Source organism: Scylla paramamosain, chromosome 39 (assembly GCF_035594125.1).
Source record: "Scylla paramamosain isolate STU-SP2022 chromosome 39, ASM3559412v1, whole genome shotgun sequence".
In the NCBI taxonomy this organism is placed as follows: Eukaryota; Metazoa; Arthropoda; class Malacostraca; order Decapoda; family Portunidae; genus Scylla; species Scylla paramamosain.
Window position 1 is genome coordinate 7,486,604 of NC_087189.1, and position 16,971 is coordinate 7,503,574.

At 38.5% G+C, this 16,971-nt stretch overlaps 1 protein-coding gene across 4 annotated transcripts in view; it reads left to right on the plus strand.

The window, feature by feature from the left end:
- LOC135092143 (uncharacterized) overlaps nucleotides 1-16,971 on the plus strand; it is a 63,569-nt gene that overhangs the window by 9,474 nt on the left and 37,124 nt on the right. For all 4 annotated transcript variants that reach the window (XM_063990399.1, XM_063990398.1, XM_063990401.1 and 1 more), the window contains one exon: nucleotides 7,146-8,495. In XM_063990399.1, the coding sequence (XP_063846469.1) occupies nucleotides 7,389-8,495 (1,107 nt within the window). In that variant the 5' untranslated portion in view covers nucleotides 7,146-7,388. The remainder of the gene's footprint in view (nucleotides 1-7,145; nucleotides 8,496-16,971) is intronic.

Sequence of the window (16,971 nt, forward strand, 5' to 3'; positions counted from 1 at the left end):
GTTTCAGATCAGTATTTACTGTAGAAGGGAAGTTTGATGCTGGAAGGGATAAGTTGGTGAGGTATATATTAAGTACAGCCCCAGTCAGTTATGAGGAAATACTTAAGATGATGGAAGAACTTGATGTAAATAAAGCATCTGGTCCAGATGGAGCATCTAACTGGATATTGAAGGAATGTAGAAAACAAATGGCTGATAAAATTCAGTCTACTGGTGACACCTCTATCACAGGGAAGAGTACCAAAAGATTGGAAGAGAGCAAATGTTACATCAATATTCAAAGGAGGAAATAAGGAAAACCCACTAAATTATAGACCAGTGTCCTTGACTAGTTGTAGGAAAACTGTGAAAGAACAATAAAGGAAAGATGGATGGAACATTTGGAAAGAGATAAAGTTTTGGTAAGTTGTCAATTTGGATTTAGGAGAGGAACATCATGCTCCATGAACTTACTGTCCTTTTATTCAAGGATAGTTGATATTGTGCAGAAGAGAGACAGATGGGTGTATGGTATCTAGTTAGACTTGAAGAAAGTATTTGACAAAGTACCACACCAAAGATTGCTATGGAAGATAAAAAAAAATTATAGAAAAATTGGATGGAGGATTGTCTGGATGATAGAGAGATGAGAACTGTAATACAAGACAAAAATTCATCTTGGCTGGAAGTAACTAGTGGTGTCCCACAGGGGTCAGTGTTGGGACCGATAATGTTTGTAATATATATAAATGACAAATGAAGAAATAGATAGTTATATGAACTTATTTGCAGATGATGCTAAGCTGATGAGAAGGGTAGAAAATGTAAATGGTTATGGTACTGCAAGATGATTTAAATAAGATAAATAGATGGAGTAAATCATGGCAAATGGAATTCAGTTTAAGTAAATGTAAAGTAATGGAGTTTGGTAAGAGTAAGAAAAGAATACAATATCATTATGAGATGCATGGTGTGAAGTTAAAGAAATCAAAAGAAGTTGATTTGAGAGTAACAGTTACTGAAAATTTGACTCCGGACAGACACATTTATAAATTAATGGAAAGACGTTGAATTTGTTAAAAAGAGTAAGAATGCCATTCTCATATTTGAATGAAGGAATGATGAAAAAAATTGTTGATTTCCATGATAAGACCAAGATTGGAATATGTGGTGTGGTCTTCTCATACAAAGAGGAATTTTATAAAATTAGAAAGAGTACAAAGAGCAGTCACTAAGATGGTTCTGGAGTTGAATAAGTTGACCTATGAAGAGAGATAAAGAATGTTAGAAATTCCTACCCTTGAAAAGAGGAGAGAGAGAGAGAGGAGATATAATAAACATCTATAGAATGATAAATAGTATGGAAAATGTGGATAAAGAATGTTTTATAACTTTAGACACACAGAGTACAACAGGACACAGTAAGAAATTGAAGAGATGTAACTGTAGAAGAGACATCAAGAAGTATAGTTTTCCTCACAGAAGTGTGAATAAATGGAATGAACTCAGTGAAGACATTGTCAATGACGTAACTGTCCATGCCTTTAAGACCAAACTGGATAGATATAGAGATGGGATACTATGAGATTACTCCCCTCCTGTAAACCACAAAGAATGTTTCAGGTAAATACAACTAGGTAAATACACACACACACACACACACACACACACACACACACACACACACACACACACACACTTAAGAAGAAACATGTAAAAGAACTAGAAAGGATACAAAGGATGGCAATGAAGTTGGTTCCAGAACTGAAACAATTAACATATGAAGACAGGTTAAAGGAAATGAATCTGCCAACATTGGAACAAAGAAGAGAAAGGGTATACTTAATGCTAATTTATAAACTGTGGAATAGAGTGGAAGAAATAGATAACGAGAAACTGTAATACTAAATACACCCAAGGACAGTAAAAAACAAAGAAGAGGAAGATGCTTGAGTAACATAAAGGAATATAATTTCCCACAGAGAAATATGGAAGTTTGGAACAAGGTCAGTGAGGATGTAGTATTGGCAACAAATGTGCACAACTTCAAGGAAAACTGGACAATTGTAGATATGGAGATGTGACTACACAAGCATAGCTCAGGCACTGTAAATTACAACTAGTAAATACACACACACACACACACACACACACACACACACACACACACACACACACACACACACACACACAGTTTTAGATGTGATGGCACTGCATGGCCACTGTGCTGCATCACACCAGATGTGAGGACAAAACACACACACACACAGGTATTGTATTTTGAGATAAGGGAGTAGAGTAGGGGGAAAAAAGTCAGCCCCTTCATGGGCCAGAATGAATAAGCGCTTTTCATTGTTTTCTGTACCTCGAGTTTCGTGATCCTCAAGTTGAGCAATATACCTAGGAAGAAAACAAGCGCAAAACTCAGGAAGGGGGTGTATTTGTACTTAGTATCTGAGTCAGTGTGGATGGGTTCTTCAAAAATTAAAATTAAAAACTAATGTCATAATCCTCCAACTTACCTTAGGTCTATGCAGGAACTGCACTAATTATTTATACACCAAGCACTTCAAGGTTGAAGTCCAGGTTACCGAGAGTTAAGGCTGGGGTTCTCACAGTGGGGTAAACCACAAATGCAGTTCAGAAAAACTAACATTATTTATTAACCAGTAAACAAAGATTCCAACAATACACGCAGGCAACAAAAGACAACAACTCCACCACATTTTAAAATTTCAAGTAACTTTCAATAAATCTTGACATTACTATTCACTTTACTTTAGTAGGACTTTATCAGCCAACTCAGGTCATTCAATAATGCATAATACATAAACATATATATGCACACACAATATAATCACATAAAAGAATAATCAAATGCAACATTAAGATATTAGCACTACATACGAAGTGCCACAAAAGATATTAAATCACTCATTAAGATTTGTTATTATAACAACAGATGAAAAAATACATATAATATATGGAGACCACAGTATACTGGAAACAACACATTAAGTCGAGACACACAAGGCACTTAGGAAAACTTTTCTAAGTATTACTTACAACCAAGGCAAGACAGAGAATGACTGGGAGCTTCATGGTGCAGCTAAGTGTGAGCACTTTCCAAAAACTTGTAACACTCCACTCTTGGAGTCTAGGTAAGGTCTGAGAGAATCGTTTGCTGCTTCACCTTATATTAAATTTTGACGACAGTGATGTTGACCCACTTACATTGCTACCTACTGCTACATAAAGAATTATCCTTTAAGGTTTAGTACACTCATCTCTTCCTTCAATATGCATGATCACCAGGATGCTTACAAGTTAATATTCACTACACAGGATTAATAAGAAACATGTCTAACTGGGAGTTTGTGGTTAATCACCCTTGCATACAAGCTTGTGTAGTTTTTCTATGTTTATATGTACGTGATCATTATTAGATATGGTAAAATCATTTAATCATAGGTTTATTAATTGTGTTGTTTTTTAACCTCTTCATTGTTCGGGTGCCTCAGCATTAGGACAGGCACTGTCTTGCTTGTGACCATGGATGACGTAAGCCAGTGATGCGGCCTCACACGGGGTCATGTCGGGGGTGTTACTATGGACGTTGTAGATGCTGGCATCATCAGGGGCAATGCTGTAGGCCTGGGTGCCTTGGCTACGACACTAATATCACATGATCACCTTTTCCATTTGGTGACTTATACTCTAGATTGTCCATTTCTAGAAGATTTTTGATCAGAATGAGATCAAGAAGTGAGGGTTTGTCATTTTCACAAGCCCATGTGAACTCTTGGACATCCTGGTGAAGAAAAGAATCCTGTCACATGTTATAAAACCTGACTTGGTCACTTTTTTCCTCCAGCCACTACATGATTTCCCCCATCAGTACCCTTATAGTTAAAATCTTAAAGTCCTCACACACCAGAAGTTGTCTGGGAATCATTCCTGCCATTCAAGTTAGGGCTGCATGTAGATTGTCTTCATAGTCTCATGTGACAGTTGATAATCTGTACATACTCCCAAGGAGTATGTGTTTGTTCTCCACTGTTAGTTTACTTGTTATGACTCTCCACATCACTTCATAGTTCACTATTTAGAGGTGCTAATGATAAATCTTTGCATTCTAGTATAGCAACTCTGACCTTCTGTTGCTCCATCCTTCCTGAAAACATTGGAGGTGTTGGTATCAAAGACTTGTGCCAATGATTCCAAGTTCATGTTCAGTCTCTGTAAGAAATATAATATTGGGGTTTTCTCCTAACTAGGTACAGTACACATTATTTGCGTCATCAATAGTGTTTGCGTACAGACGCTTCAAATTTTATATAGTAAAATCAGTCCAATTAGGCAGCCAGGGTAGGATCAGGGTGTGGATGTAGCACTGCCACTTTTTCCCAAAACAAAACTAGATAGGTTGCTTCCTAGGGGACAAGTGTTGGGTGATTCTTATCAGGATGAGGTCACTTACACCTCATCATTTACATTGAGTTCAATGTTCTGTTTTAATTACCTACTTCTTATTTTTTGTTAAGTAAATGATATACAGTGGAACCTCGGTTTTTTAACTTAATTAGTTCCTGAATGCCGTTCAAAATCCAAAATGTTAAAAAACTGATACTATTTTCCCCACAGGAATCAATGTAAGATAGATTAATCCGTTCCCAGACATCAATCTACCCTGTCTTAGCGACATGATGACAGACACTCCCACAGCCAAAATGGCTGCTCCAGCTCATAAATTATTTATCCATAAAGGATGTATTGAATGAACTAGTGACACAGAACTCATCAGAAGATACTGTTTAGACTGTGCAGGTATTCTCTTTCTCACTGATCTAGTGAGGGAAGCTTTGTAGAATGACAAAGAAGGGAACAACCCACTTACCACCAAAATGAAGGTGATCATAACACTTAGACATCTTGCTGCTGGGAAAAGCTACTGGTTAAATGCAGTTGTGCAGTAGTTATGGCATTGGGGATAATTGAGAGAGCCACAGGTGGCTCAGGAGTACTCCTGAGTGCCAAAAACTGTTTGTTTATATTGAGGCTTTTCAATGGGATCACATTACATTATTTCAAAGATTAAATTACTGGATCAGGATCACATTTACATTATTTCAAAGATTAAATTACTGTCTTACACTCTGTCTTTCTCCTTCAGACATATAAAAATGAAGTAAATATTTATACAATATAAATTAGTAATAAACAGCATCTTTGCTCTGTCTTTTAATATTTGAAATCAAATAACTTTGTTCTGCAACCAAATTATGGTACCACAACTGAAGCAATAATGACTTCAAAATTTTGTTAAAAAACTGCTTTGCTCTGAAAGGGAGGTTTTTGGTAACCAAGGTTCCACTGTATTTCCTACTTATATTCCTTTTTATTATCCTATGATTATTAGACATAACATGCATGCCCACATTGAACCTGGTGTGAGTTAACAAAACTATCATGTCAATATGAAGTCATCACCTCAGTGGAGCCTGAGTCAGGCTGGGTGGATGAGTGTTGCCCTTCACAGTGAGTTTAACATATTTTTTTATTAAGTAAATAACACATTTCCCACTTGTATTCTTTCAGATTACCTTCTAAATACATATAGTTATATATAACAGTTGCCTACCATCTAACAGCTATAAAAGTTAATGAGAATAACATTTTCTTTGTAACACTGTACAATATTTATGCCACATTTCTTTCTTCATGTATAGATATACTGTATATGTATAATGACTTTACATTTAGTGGAATATTATAATATCTATGTGAAAATTATATATATATATATATATATATATATATATATATATATATATATATATATATATATATATATATATATATATATATATATATATTATTTCTGTCTTATTTCTAGCACCCTTTAAATGTATAACTGAAGCTATTTAGCATAGTAGTTTTAGGAAAAGTGGCAGGACTGTACCCACACCCTGAATTGCCCTAGCTGTCAAATTGGACTGGTTTTGCTGTAGTATCTTTGGCTCCCTCCTCTCACCATTTCCAGGACCTGGATTTTTGTTTGCTGTTTATCCTTCAGTATCCACTTTCGGTTGTGAATTCTTCCCTCCTCCAGTTCCCTGTTTTTCTTGCATCTCAGGTCTTAACAAGTTCAGCATGTGCCTTCCTCTCTTTGAAGATGCGGTATGTCATAATTTTTACATCCCATACATCTGGATCACTTGAGCCTTTGACCCTACCACTGTCTTTGATAATTTTCCGTTTAGTATCCTCAGTGTTAAAACAACCATAAGCAGGCTGTGTCTTGCAGCTTTGGGTTCTGTATGTTCCTTCTAGTGTTCAGTCTTCTCGTGGTTTTTCCCACTGCCCTCTCAGTTATGTTGGATTTGCTGGCTATTTTCTGCACCATTTCTAGATCTTCCTTGTATTTGTCCTTAGGGGTAGCAGCTATGGGCCCTTTCAACCCTTGAATGATCATGTTTTTCTAGAATGCAATATCTTCCTCATCTACTTTAAACTCTTAAATCTGATCCCAAACAGCAGCTTTGAAGTGTGGATTCTCTCGATTGTTTGTTTTTCCCTCCAGGTTTTCTGCCTTCTTGATTGAGGTCATTTCTCTCTCTGTAGTTCTCTCATCTTGGCTATGTCCTTCAACACATCTTTTGCCTTCGAAGAGACTAGACACATCCACAGTGTACTCTAGACATAAAAAGACTTGCAAAGTCCTTGAAGAATTTTAGCACATCCCTAGTAAACCGCTGGCAGGTAATGTGGAACCAGCTGTAGCATCCATCACACATGATCCACCCACCTTTGATACCCTTAGCTGGTACACCTCTACTTTCACTGGCTGATGTCCAGTTTGGTGTCCAGTTGTTTGTAAATACCAGTAATACAGATAATCCTTGCATGTTTCAGTGTTTTCAATATCCCAAGTTTCTTGATCCTTGGAAGAAAGAAAGTGTGAAAATTGAAAGTGTATTCCACACCCAAAGTACTTTATAAAATAATGACTTATGAACAGTTGTCTGGAACCTAATTTATCAGTAACTTGGGGATTGCTGTATATAGTTGTTACAAATAATTGTACTGTAAATTCAAAATTTTTAAGTCTTGGTAAGATTATGATATTTTTACATGAGAAAAAGTAACTTGTTTTTATTTTCCAGATGACAAAACCAAAGCTCAGCCCCCTTTTTCTTTATTGAGTCAATGAAGAAGATGAAGAGTGAATTACATGAAGACACCTGAGACAAGGACAGTAAATGTACAAGGTTATTAAGAAGCAGCTTGAAATCCAAGGAGAGAAGTTACAGTGGCCAATTCCAGGATCAAAAGAGAGATTATTTGCTGAGTGACCAGCACTTGCACCATCAGAAGTTCTCAAGAAAAGCAAATGAGAGGGGCCAAAAATGTACCAAAAAAAGAAGTCAGCAAAAGATGAAGGGAGATCACACAAAAGAACAAGTCAGTCAAGGAGAAACAAAGTTATAGAAAAGACAATTCATCATCCAAACAAGAAAAAGAGAGCCACACAATCTCACAGTGAGAAGCCTGTCAAGACACTCAGCATCTGTTCTGCAAGGAAAAAGAACTCCCATGAGGCTGAAGGTCTTAGTTTTACCCCACATGATGCCAAAAAGCAGGAAAAGTCTGACACACTGGAAACCTGTAAAGGCTGCAACACACCTCTAGTGTCTGATAGCAGCCTAGATTGTGAGCCACAGGCAACTTGCCTGGACAGAAACATGGTGAACACTGGAGTCACAAAGAATGATTGTATTAAGGAGGAAAAAACAAAAGTTGAAACAGGTACCAGAAAATTGGAAGTAGATAATAAAGACATTAAAGTAAATTGTGAAAAACTGAAGCTGACTGGCAAGGAACCTAAAGTAAAGGAGGAATTGGAACTAAATAATCAAAATATCTCTTCTGAGGAAGACCAGCCTAGAACTGCACTGCTAGAACACCTTCAAGGCACCTCACAAAGCAGAAGTAAAGCAGTACACTTTCACCAAGGACACAAATTTGCAGATATTAAAAAAAAAGAAGAATGTGACAACATTAAACATGAAAGCAGTCCAAAATGTGTCCATCAAGTTGGCCAGGAAGATGTTGCCAATACCAGTCAGACAGAAGATAAATGTAAGGCATGTAAGAATACCATCAAAGAGGAGAGCAAACCCACTAAAGCAAATGATGGTGAGAAGAGAAATGGCTCCAGGGAAAGCAAAAATATTAAAGACACAGATTCAAGTCAAATCCTAGATATTAAGGGTAACAAGAGGCCATTGGAAGCAGTGGAGGAATGTGCCAAGAAGAGGAGGAAGGAATCAGCAGTAGGGCTTGGTAGTAGTGAACACAAGAACAAGGAAGAAATAGACGATGATGAGAGCCTGGAAGATGGAGAAATAAAGGAAGACAGTAAAGTGGAAGAGAGTGATGGTGAAGTTGAACCGCACAAAACAAAAGAAACAAAAACACCTAAAAGTATTGGCAAAGAATCTGCATTAAGAGAGGTAAGAATTTTCACTTAATTTTATTTAATTTAGAAGTAAAATTGAACAGAAACAGAAGAATTTTTACATCTTGGCAAAGTTTTCAACATGTCTCAGAGAGAGAGAGAGAGAGAGAGAGAAAGAGAATGCATACATGTAAGAATATCATGTTTTTATTTGTCTCTTTATGCAATTTCTTGATATCTTGACAGCTACTTATACTACTGAAAAAATGATTTTGAGATGCCCTTTAAACATCATTTCAACTTAAGAAGCATGAAAATTTTGTTTTGATTTGGAGTAATTACAATGTATTAATATACTAGACTGGGGAGTGCCTCATTTTAATTAGTTGTTTTCTGATTACCCTAACTTTTATGTAAGAGGGGATCTTGCCAAGGACAAAATGACAGAAAAAGAAGAAACCCTTTGGAGAAGCCAGTCCCTAGAAGAATTTACAAGAAATGTCTTACAACCTTCTTGAAAGAGTTTTAAGTCATAAGCAATCAAAAGTAGAGAATCACACAAATAAAAGGAATAAAAAAGTAGAGAATCACACAAATAAAAGGAATAAAATACTGGGAGCACTAGTTACTTCTTGTTTTAGGGAGCTTAACAGAGTAGTGGTGACAAAGTAGAAAGTTATTAAGCAAAACTGCCAGAGGAGGAGAGGCATGCAGTTAGCAAGATAAGAAGAACAATTAGCATGAAAGTAGTGATGGAAGATAGCTTCTCTTTTCAGTGAAAAGGGAGTGGCTTAGGACAGTTTGTTAAAGAGGAATTGATAAGATAAAATGCTTTTGATTCTACTCTGTACAAGAGAGCAGTATGAGTGGAACCCATGTGTGAAGCATACTTCATACATGGTTGAATAAAATCCCAGTACAGAGTTAGCAGCTTTGGGGGAGAAGGGGTGAAAAAACTGTCAGAGATGACTCAGAACACAGGTTGATAGAAGCATTGGTTCTCAACTGGAGGGATGCAGACACTCTCCTGGGGGGGTTGCAAGCACAGGATGGGAGGGAAAAAAATCATGGAAAATCATGGACTCATTGGCTATTAGTACAAAGGAAAAGCAATGAGGACTACCATATCAGCACTGGGTCATAAGATGCACCAAGGTGCTCAAGCTTAAATCTAAGTTCCTTGGAGCTCTGCCCACTTGAGTTCCGAAGAACAGACCAGTGGAGTTGCCTGGTGTGCTGCCCAGAGAAAAGGTGTCTTGTAATTCATTGATGAGGCGTCCCTCACTGTGACTGCAGCAGCCTTCACACTTTGCTGTTTGAAGTTTAAGCCATTTAAAAGTTAATAGCTAGTCTTCCATGCATTGTGATATTGTCAGTTAAATAAAGGTAATCATAAAGGACTGATTCTTTGCTTTTTGTGACTGAGGCAGAGAGACAAGTAGACACATAGATTATACTTGTTTAATAGTTGTTATATCTAAAGAAAAGGCATACAGTAATATTCTGTAGCTTGGTCAAGACATGCCAGGTCAAAATGATGCCAGATGTTGGCCACATATGGCTCATAAAACCTTGCTGGATGGTACTGCTGTTATGAAATGAAATATCGAAGCATCTCTCTGCTGTTTTCACACTATTTGCATTTGGGCACGTTCCATCATTTAGGTATCCCTATTTATTATCTTAGTCTATCCAAACTGCAAATATTATAATATAATGAAATATTTTCTATTATTAGCAATTATGGAGCAAGGATAAATTATTATAGCTGTAGGGAACATGTGTAGCACCTGCCCAGGTCACAGGTTATTCACAGAGGTGAGAGTGAGGTCATTTGCCCGCTGCTCATTATCTGCCATGTTGAGGCCACATTCTATCCCTTGTCTTGCTTTATCAGACCTCTCCTACTTCATCACCTGTGCAAATACTAGCCACTCTACATAGTATTTTAGTGTGATTTAGTTTGATTTTTATACATAAGAGGATCACTGACCAAGAGAAACAAAACCAGAAAAAAATCCCACTTAGGTACCAGTCCTTTGAGAGACGTCAAGAGAATCATCGAAAATTGAAGGATAAGCGTCTTGAAACCTCCCTCTTGAAAGAGTTCAAGTCATAGGAAGGAAAAAATACAGAAGCAGGCAGGGAGTTCCAGAGTTTACCAGAGAAAAGGATGAATGATTGAAAATACTGGTTAACCCGTAAAGGTGTTATTCATGTCAAATGACATGCTCCTGTTGATAGTAATGATAGTAATAAAGATAAAGATTATGTGTATAGTGAAGAGGGTGATGGTGAAACTGAGGAAATAAGTGATGAAGGGTTAGTGTTTGCTGGGACTAGCCTGCCGCCAATACCTTGCACCTCAGCTAGTGCTGCCTCATTTGTTCCATCACCCGTTGCCTGGTTACATGCTGCCAAGATTAATTCAAAGAAGAGAAGGACAGATACACCACAAGGAAGGCAAAATTCAAGCTCAGAGAGTGATGTAGATGACCCAGACCAGCCTTCCTCTCCTGTACCGCCATGTGACACCCACGGTGCCACCTAGTCCCAGCAAACTCTTCATCACCTTCCTCACTTTCAGCATCACCCTCTCCACTATACACATAATCTTTATTTTTATTACTATCATCTAGAAGGTCATCACTATCAGAGCTACAAGAATAATCAACAAATGTTCCATCATCCTCACTGAAAAGTAAAGCTCGCTTCTCCTCTACATTCAGGGAGGCGTGATGTTTACTCGCCGTGATTACTCATTATGTACTGACTCTGAGAGTGTAACCTGGATCCATATCTTCAAGAGTGATATGCCAAACACTCTCAGAGGAATAGTTATTGCCCATACAAAGCAAGCATGTGGAGCAAAAACAAGATATTTGGAAAACGTCATGTGACATGAGAAACCTGTTGGTGTACCCAACAGGAGCACATAAAGAAATAATCATTATGTGCTAAAAATGTTGTTGGAAGAATAAGGGTAGAAAGTGCATCAGCAGCACGGGGAGTATATCTGGCAACAGTGGGGGAATTCCCATGACTCAATGATGCAGGGATTTAAAAATGGTGAATTGCACCATTCAAATGTTTTAATTGTTTTACAGAGATAGTGTTGGATTGTTTGGTGTAGAAAAGAATTGCATTTTTGTAAATTGTGGGGGTACATATTATGTAAAATAATGAAACACTTTACAAGTTAACTCTTGCATTAGAGAGGTGGACACAATAGGGATGAGAGAAAAAAGAAAGTCTTGTGCAGTGAGGTCATGGGAGGAGGGGAAGCATGCAGTTAGTAAGATCAGAAGAGCAGTTAGCATGAAAATAACAACAGAAGATAGCAAGAGGTGCAACATTGTGGTGATGAGAAAGAGGCTGAAGACAGTCAGTTAGAGGAGAGGAGCTGATAAGACAAAAAGCTTTTGATTTCATCCTGCCTAAAATAGTGGTATGAGTGGAATCCCCCATACATGTGAAGCATACTCCATACATGGACAGATAAGGCCCCTGTACAGATTTAGCAGCTGGTGGGGTGAGAAAAACTGGCAAAGATGACTCAGAATGCCTAACTTCATAGAAGCTGTTTTAGCCAGGGATGAGATGTGAAGTTTCCAGTTTAGATTATAAGTAAAGGACAGACTGAGGATGTTCAGTGTAAAAGAGGGAGACAGTTGAGTGTCATTGAAGAAGAGGGGATAGTTGTCTGGAAGGTTGTTTCGAGTTGATAGATGGAGGAATTGAGCTTTGAGGCACTGAACAATATTGAGTTTGCTCAGCCCCAATCAGAAATCGTGGAGAGATCAGAAGTCAAGCATTTTGTGGCTTCCCTGCATGAATTGTTTACTTCCTGAAGGGATGGATGTCAAGGAAAAGTGCAGAGTGATATTATCAGCTTAGGAGTGGATAGGACAAGAAGTTTGATTTAGAAGATCATTGATGAATAACTGGAAGAGAGTGAGTGACAGGACAGAACCCTGAATAACACCACTGTCAATAGATTTAAAAGAACAGTGACCATCAACCACAGCAGCATTAAAATGGTCAGAAAGGAAACTTGAGATGAAGTTACAGAGAGAAGGATAGAAGGCATGGAAGGGTAGTTTGAAAATCAAAGCTTTGTGCCAGACTATTAAAAGCTTTTGATGTGTCTAAGGTAACAACAAAAGTTTCACCAAAATCTGCATCATGGCATTGTACCAGAAGACAATGATGTGCTGAAAGTCATGGTCCAAGACAAGAAGGCCATTCAGACATCTTTAACTGCCCTACCAGAATGATGTATGTTACTGGAAGGTTTGACTGTTCTACACTCATTGTTTGTAAATGCTACTTCTCATTTAATTGGAAACAGTTTATGCTACATGGTTTTAATAATAATTTTCTCCCATGAGTGACTTGTATGCAAATACTCGTAGTTCTGTATGCTTGAAATTTTATTGAAAACAATCCCTGCACATAGGCTTATTTTCATCTACCATGTTTGCATCACTGCCTGAGAGTGGCTGTGTCTTTTGCTCCACCACTTAACATAGCAGACTGAGAAGTGGGACAAGGGACCTCACACTCACCTCTGTGAGTGATCTGTGACCTGGGCAGTTGCTGGATGCATTCCATACAATTAGTGTCTCCTTGCGCTGTAATCACTAGTAATATAAAACATTTTGTCATATTTAATATTTCTATGCTGATTTCCAGTCACATATTTAAGAAAAATAAAAAGGGAATAGACAAAAAAATAATGATGAATTACTAGTTATTGATTAAAGAAAATAAGTAAATACTTTTACTTTTAACTGTTTTTTTTTATTCTGTGAGGCAATAGGGTTAGTATGATGGATAAATAACCACAGATCAGCACTGATTAATATTCACTGGGAATAAGGCCAAAAACAGAATTACTTTGTACTGCATTCACAAAGTGGAAATCTTAATGTTGGCCTAGCTGAGGAGGATCCCTTCCTATCACTTGCTTCTCCGGTTAACTGCCAGGATGTGAGATTACGTGTCTAACTAGCTTAAGGAACTCGGAGATCCTGTTTGTGCTTATCTGATTGTTAGCAGTGGGGTTGGATGAGTAAGCCATTTGCGTAGATGCCACCAACAGCGTTCCTCTCTGGGAGGTCTGGGATCTAGGATGGGTGGTTAATACATGGCCACCTGGTCTCTCTGGTGGTGGTGAGGGTGAAGGGGTAACTGGTACCATGAGTCTCTTCTGGGATCTGGTGTCCCTTGCATGTCCCAGGAGAGTTCCTTGGTGTCCCTGGAGGGGATTCCTTGGTGTCCCATGGGGGGTGCCTTGGTGTCCCCTGACAACATCTGTAGCTGGATTGAAGGGTTACTTCCCTCCTGGTTGTCAGCTTGATGTTATCAGCACATGGTTGGATGTTTCCTACTCAGTGTGTCTGCCTGGGGGGAATTGTGCTAGCAGATGACCTGGATTGGATGTCTGTTTGCTTGAATGTCATGGCCAGGGAAGGTCGAGGGAGGGAGACTCTGTGGGTCCTAAGATTTAAGTCAACGTTGTTCTGCACAAGCCTGGCAGGTGGTGATTGTTTGGGTTTCTTATTGGCACTACTTAATAACATGGGATCCAAGCTGTTGTTTCCTGCCTCCTATACCTATCTGATATCTTCCTTTGCCTGGTTTTGGCATGATTATCTCAAAGTACTCTTGCTTTAGCAAGTTACACTGTCCCTCAAAACACGTCTCATCCAGTGCACATGCTTCAGACTTTCAAGTTATGAGTGGGGAGTGAGTGAGAGATTTTCAGCAAAGACTATGGTAGTCTCTATCCCAGTGGCTCTTAACCCTTGGATTGTGACCCAAAATTGGGTCACGAAGGATATGTGCACAATATTTTCCCCAGTATATCTCTTCAAAATATCAAAGTATTAATCCTTTGTATAGAATACCCAAGTCATTAACATCTAAGGCTAAGCAAATCAGAGAGACATAGACAATTTAATTGAGGTGAAAGAACAGCTTAAATCTGTTCTTACATTTTAAATCTAACCATTAGTTGAAATTTGAAAAGTGGAGGAAGGAAGGCAGAGGTCTGGGGATGGAGGAGGGGGAGGGGTGAGGAGGAAGTTTGGAGTTGATGTGTCAGTGTCATGCCAATGCCATGTCAGATCTGTTTCAACTGCTCAACTTGGAAGGTGAAGTGCATGACGTGACAGTCTTCATTTATTATTTTCTGTAATTGTTGTATATTACTTTTTTTTTTAAATATTATATTGGTGCACATCATGTGTTTGAAGTATGTTTACATTTTTATTACTACTAGTACTCTGAGCCTATGGCTTCTACTACTACTACTACTACTACTGCTGCTGCTGCTGCTGCTGCTGCTTATGAAGGTAAATAGGTTGCCATGGCTAATCTGGACAGCATTTTGAGTCACAACCAAAAAGGTTAAGAACCACTGCTCTACCCTCTCAAGTACCAAAAAAAAGAACAGTGATACATTTGCAGTCTGTCTAGTTAGACTAGGAAAATAATTAGGGATAACTAAGTGATAGAACACACCCAAAATGAGCAAATTGTATGAAAATATCAGCAAAGAGATGTTTTGATATTGCATAACTGCTGTATCATCTTGCAAGTTTTACAAGTTATATTTGGCCAATATCAGGCATCATTTTGATCTAGAATGTCTTAACCAGACTATGGCATATTGCTATATGCCTCTTCTTTAGATATAACAAACAATAAACAAGAATAGCCAATGTGTCTGCTTGTCTCTGCCTTGATCACAAAAAGCAAAGAATCAGCCCTTTATGATTACACCGGGTATTCAACATATACGAATTTGAAATATGCAAATTATAATCATATGTGACTAACCTAAATGTGCCAAGTATTTTCAATATGCAAGAAAATTCCTTATTATGCAAGTAGCAATGGTGGTGTGACTGGTTGGTGAGGTAAGATGGCTGATTTGCACTAGAGCGTGGTGTGTGCAACTGATTCATCCATTCATCCACCCATTTAAGTACCAGTCTATCCACTCACCCACCCATACACCCATCTGCTTACCATCTATCCACCCACCCATGTATCCATACAACCTTTCACACACTCATCCATCTACTCACCCACTGACTCACCCTCCACTCATCTATCCACACACCTACCAACAACCCATTCATCCATCCATCTATCCATTCATCCACTCACTCACCCTTCTATTCACATATCAGTCCATCCACCCATTCATTTCTCCACACACCAATGCATCTACCCATCCATAAACGCATTGATGTGTTGCGTGTGGCAAAGGAATGACTGTAAACCACTTGCGTTGTACTCACTTCTCAATTTATTGGGATGCGGTTGAACCTGTAAGCTATCATAAGTAAATCACTTGTTAGGAAATAATTGGGAATCTTACAGTAATGCAATGTAGCTGTGCACTTCACAGGGATATTTGTAAACACTACATTATACAACATCATCGTCCCGAAACAAACACCGAACACTACATTATACAACATCATTGTCCTGAAACAAACACCGAAACATCTAAGTATATTAACGACACAGATAGATATGATTAATACACAAGTAAATAATACATAGGCAATTGCAGGAACAGTGGAAGGTCCTTGTAGAACGTAATGAATGCTACACAATCATCTTAATCCCAGAGCAGGCTCCATGCCCACGTAACATGGCAGAGGGGCCCCATAGAGTTTATGAACTAGTGCCTCTGCGGCCGAGATGACAGTGGCCCAGCTGGACAGTGGTGAACGAGCCGTAGGAGCTGTAGGAGGGTAGTTTGGAAATCAAAGCTTTGTGCCAGACTCTATCAAAAACTTTTGATATGTCCAAGGCAACAGCAAAAGTTTCACCAAAATCTCTAAAAGAGGATGACCAAGACTCAGTAAGGAAAGCCAGAAGATCACTAGTAGAGCGGCCTTGACGGAACCCATACTGGCGATCAGATAGAAGGTTGTGAAGTGATAGATGTTTAAGAATCTTCCTGTTGAGGATAGATTCAAAAACTTTAGATAGGCAGGAAATTAAACCAATAGGACAGTAGTTTGAGGGATTAGAACGGTCACCCTTTTTAGGAACAGGTTGAATGTAGGCAAACTTCCAGCAAGAAGTATAGGTAGATGTTGACAGACAGAGCTGAAAGAGTTTGACTAGGCAAGATGCAAGCACGGAGGCACAGTTTTGGAGAACAATAGGAGGGACCCCATCAGGTCCATAAGCCTTCCAAGGGTTTAGGCCAGCGAGGGCATGGAAAACATCATTGCGAAGAATTTTAATACGTGGCATGAAGTAGTCAGAGGGTGGAGGAGAGGGAGGAACAAGCCCAGAATCGTCCAAGGTAGAATTTTTAGCAAAGGTTTGAGCGAAGAGTTCAGCTTTAGAAATAGATGTGATAGCAGTGGTGCCATCTGGTTGAAATAGAGGAGGGAAAGAAGAAGAAGCAAAGTTATTGGAGATATTTTTGGCTAGATGCCAGAAATCACAAGGGGAGTTAGATCTTGAAAGGTTTTGACATTTTCTGTTAATGAAGG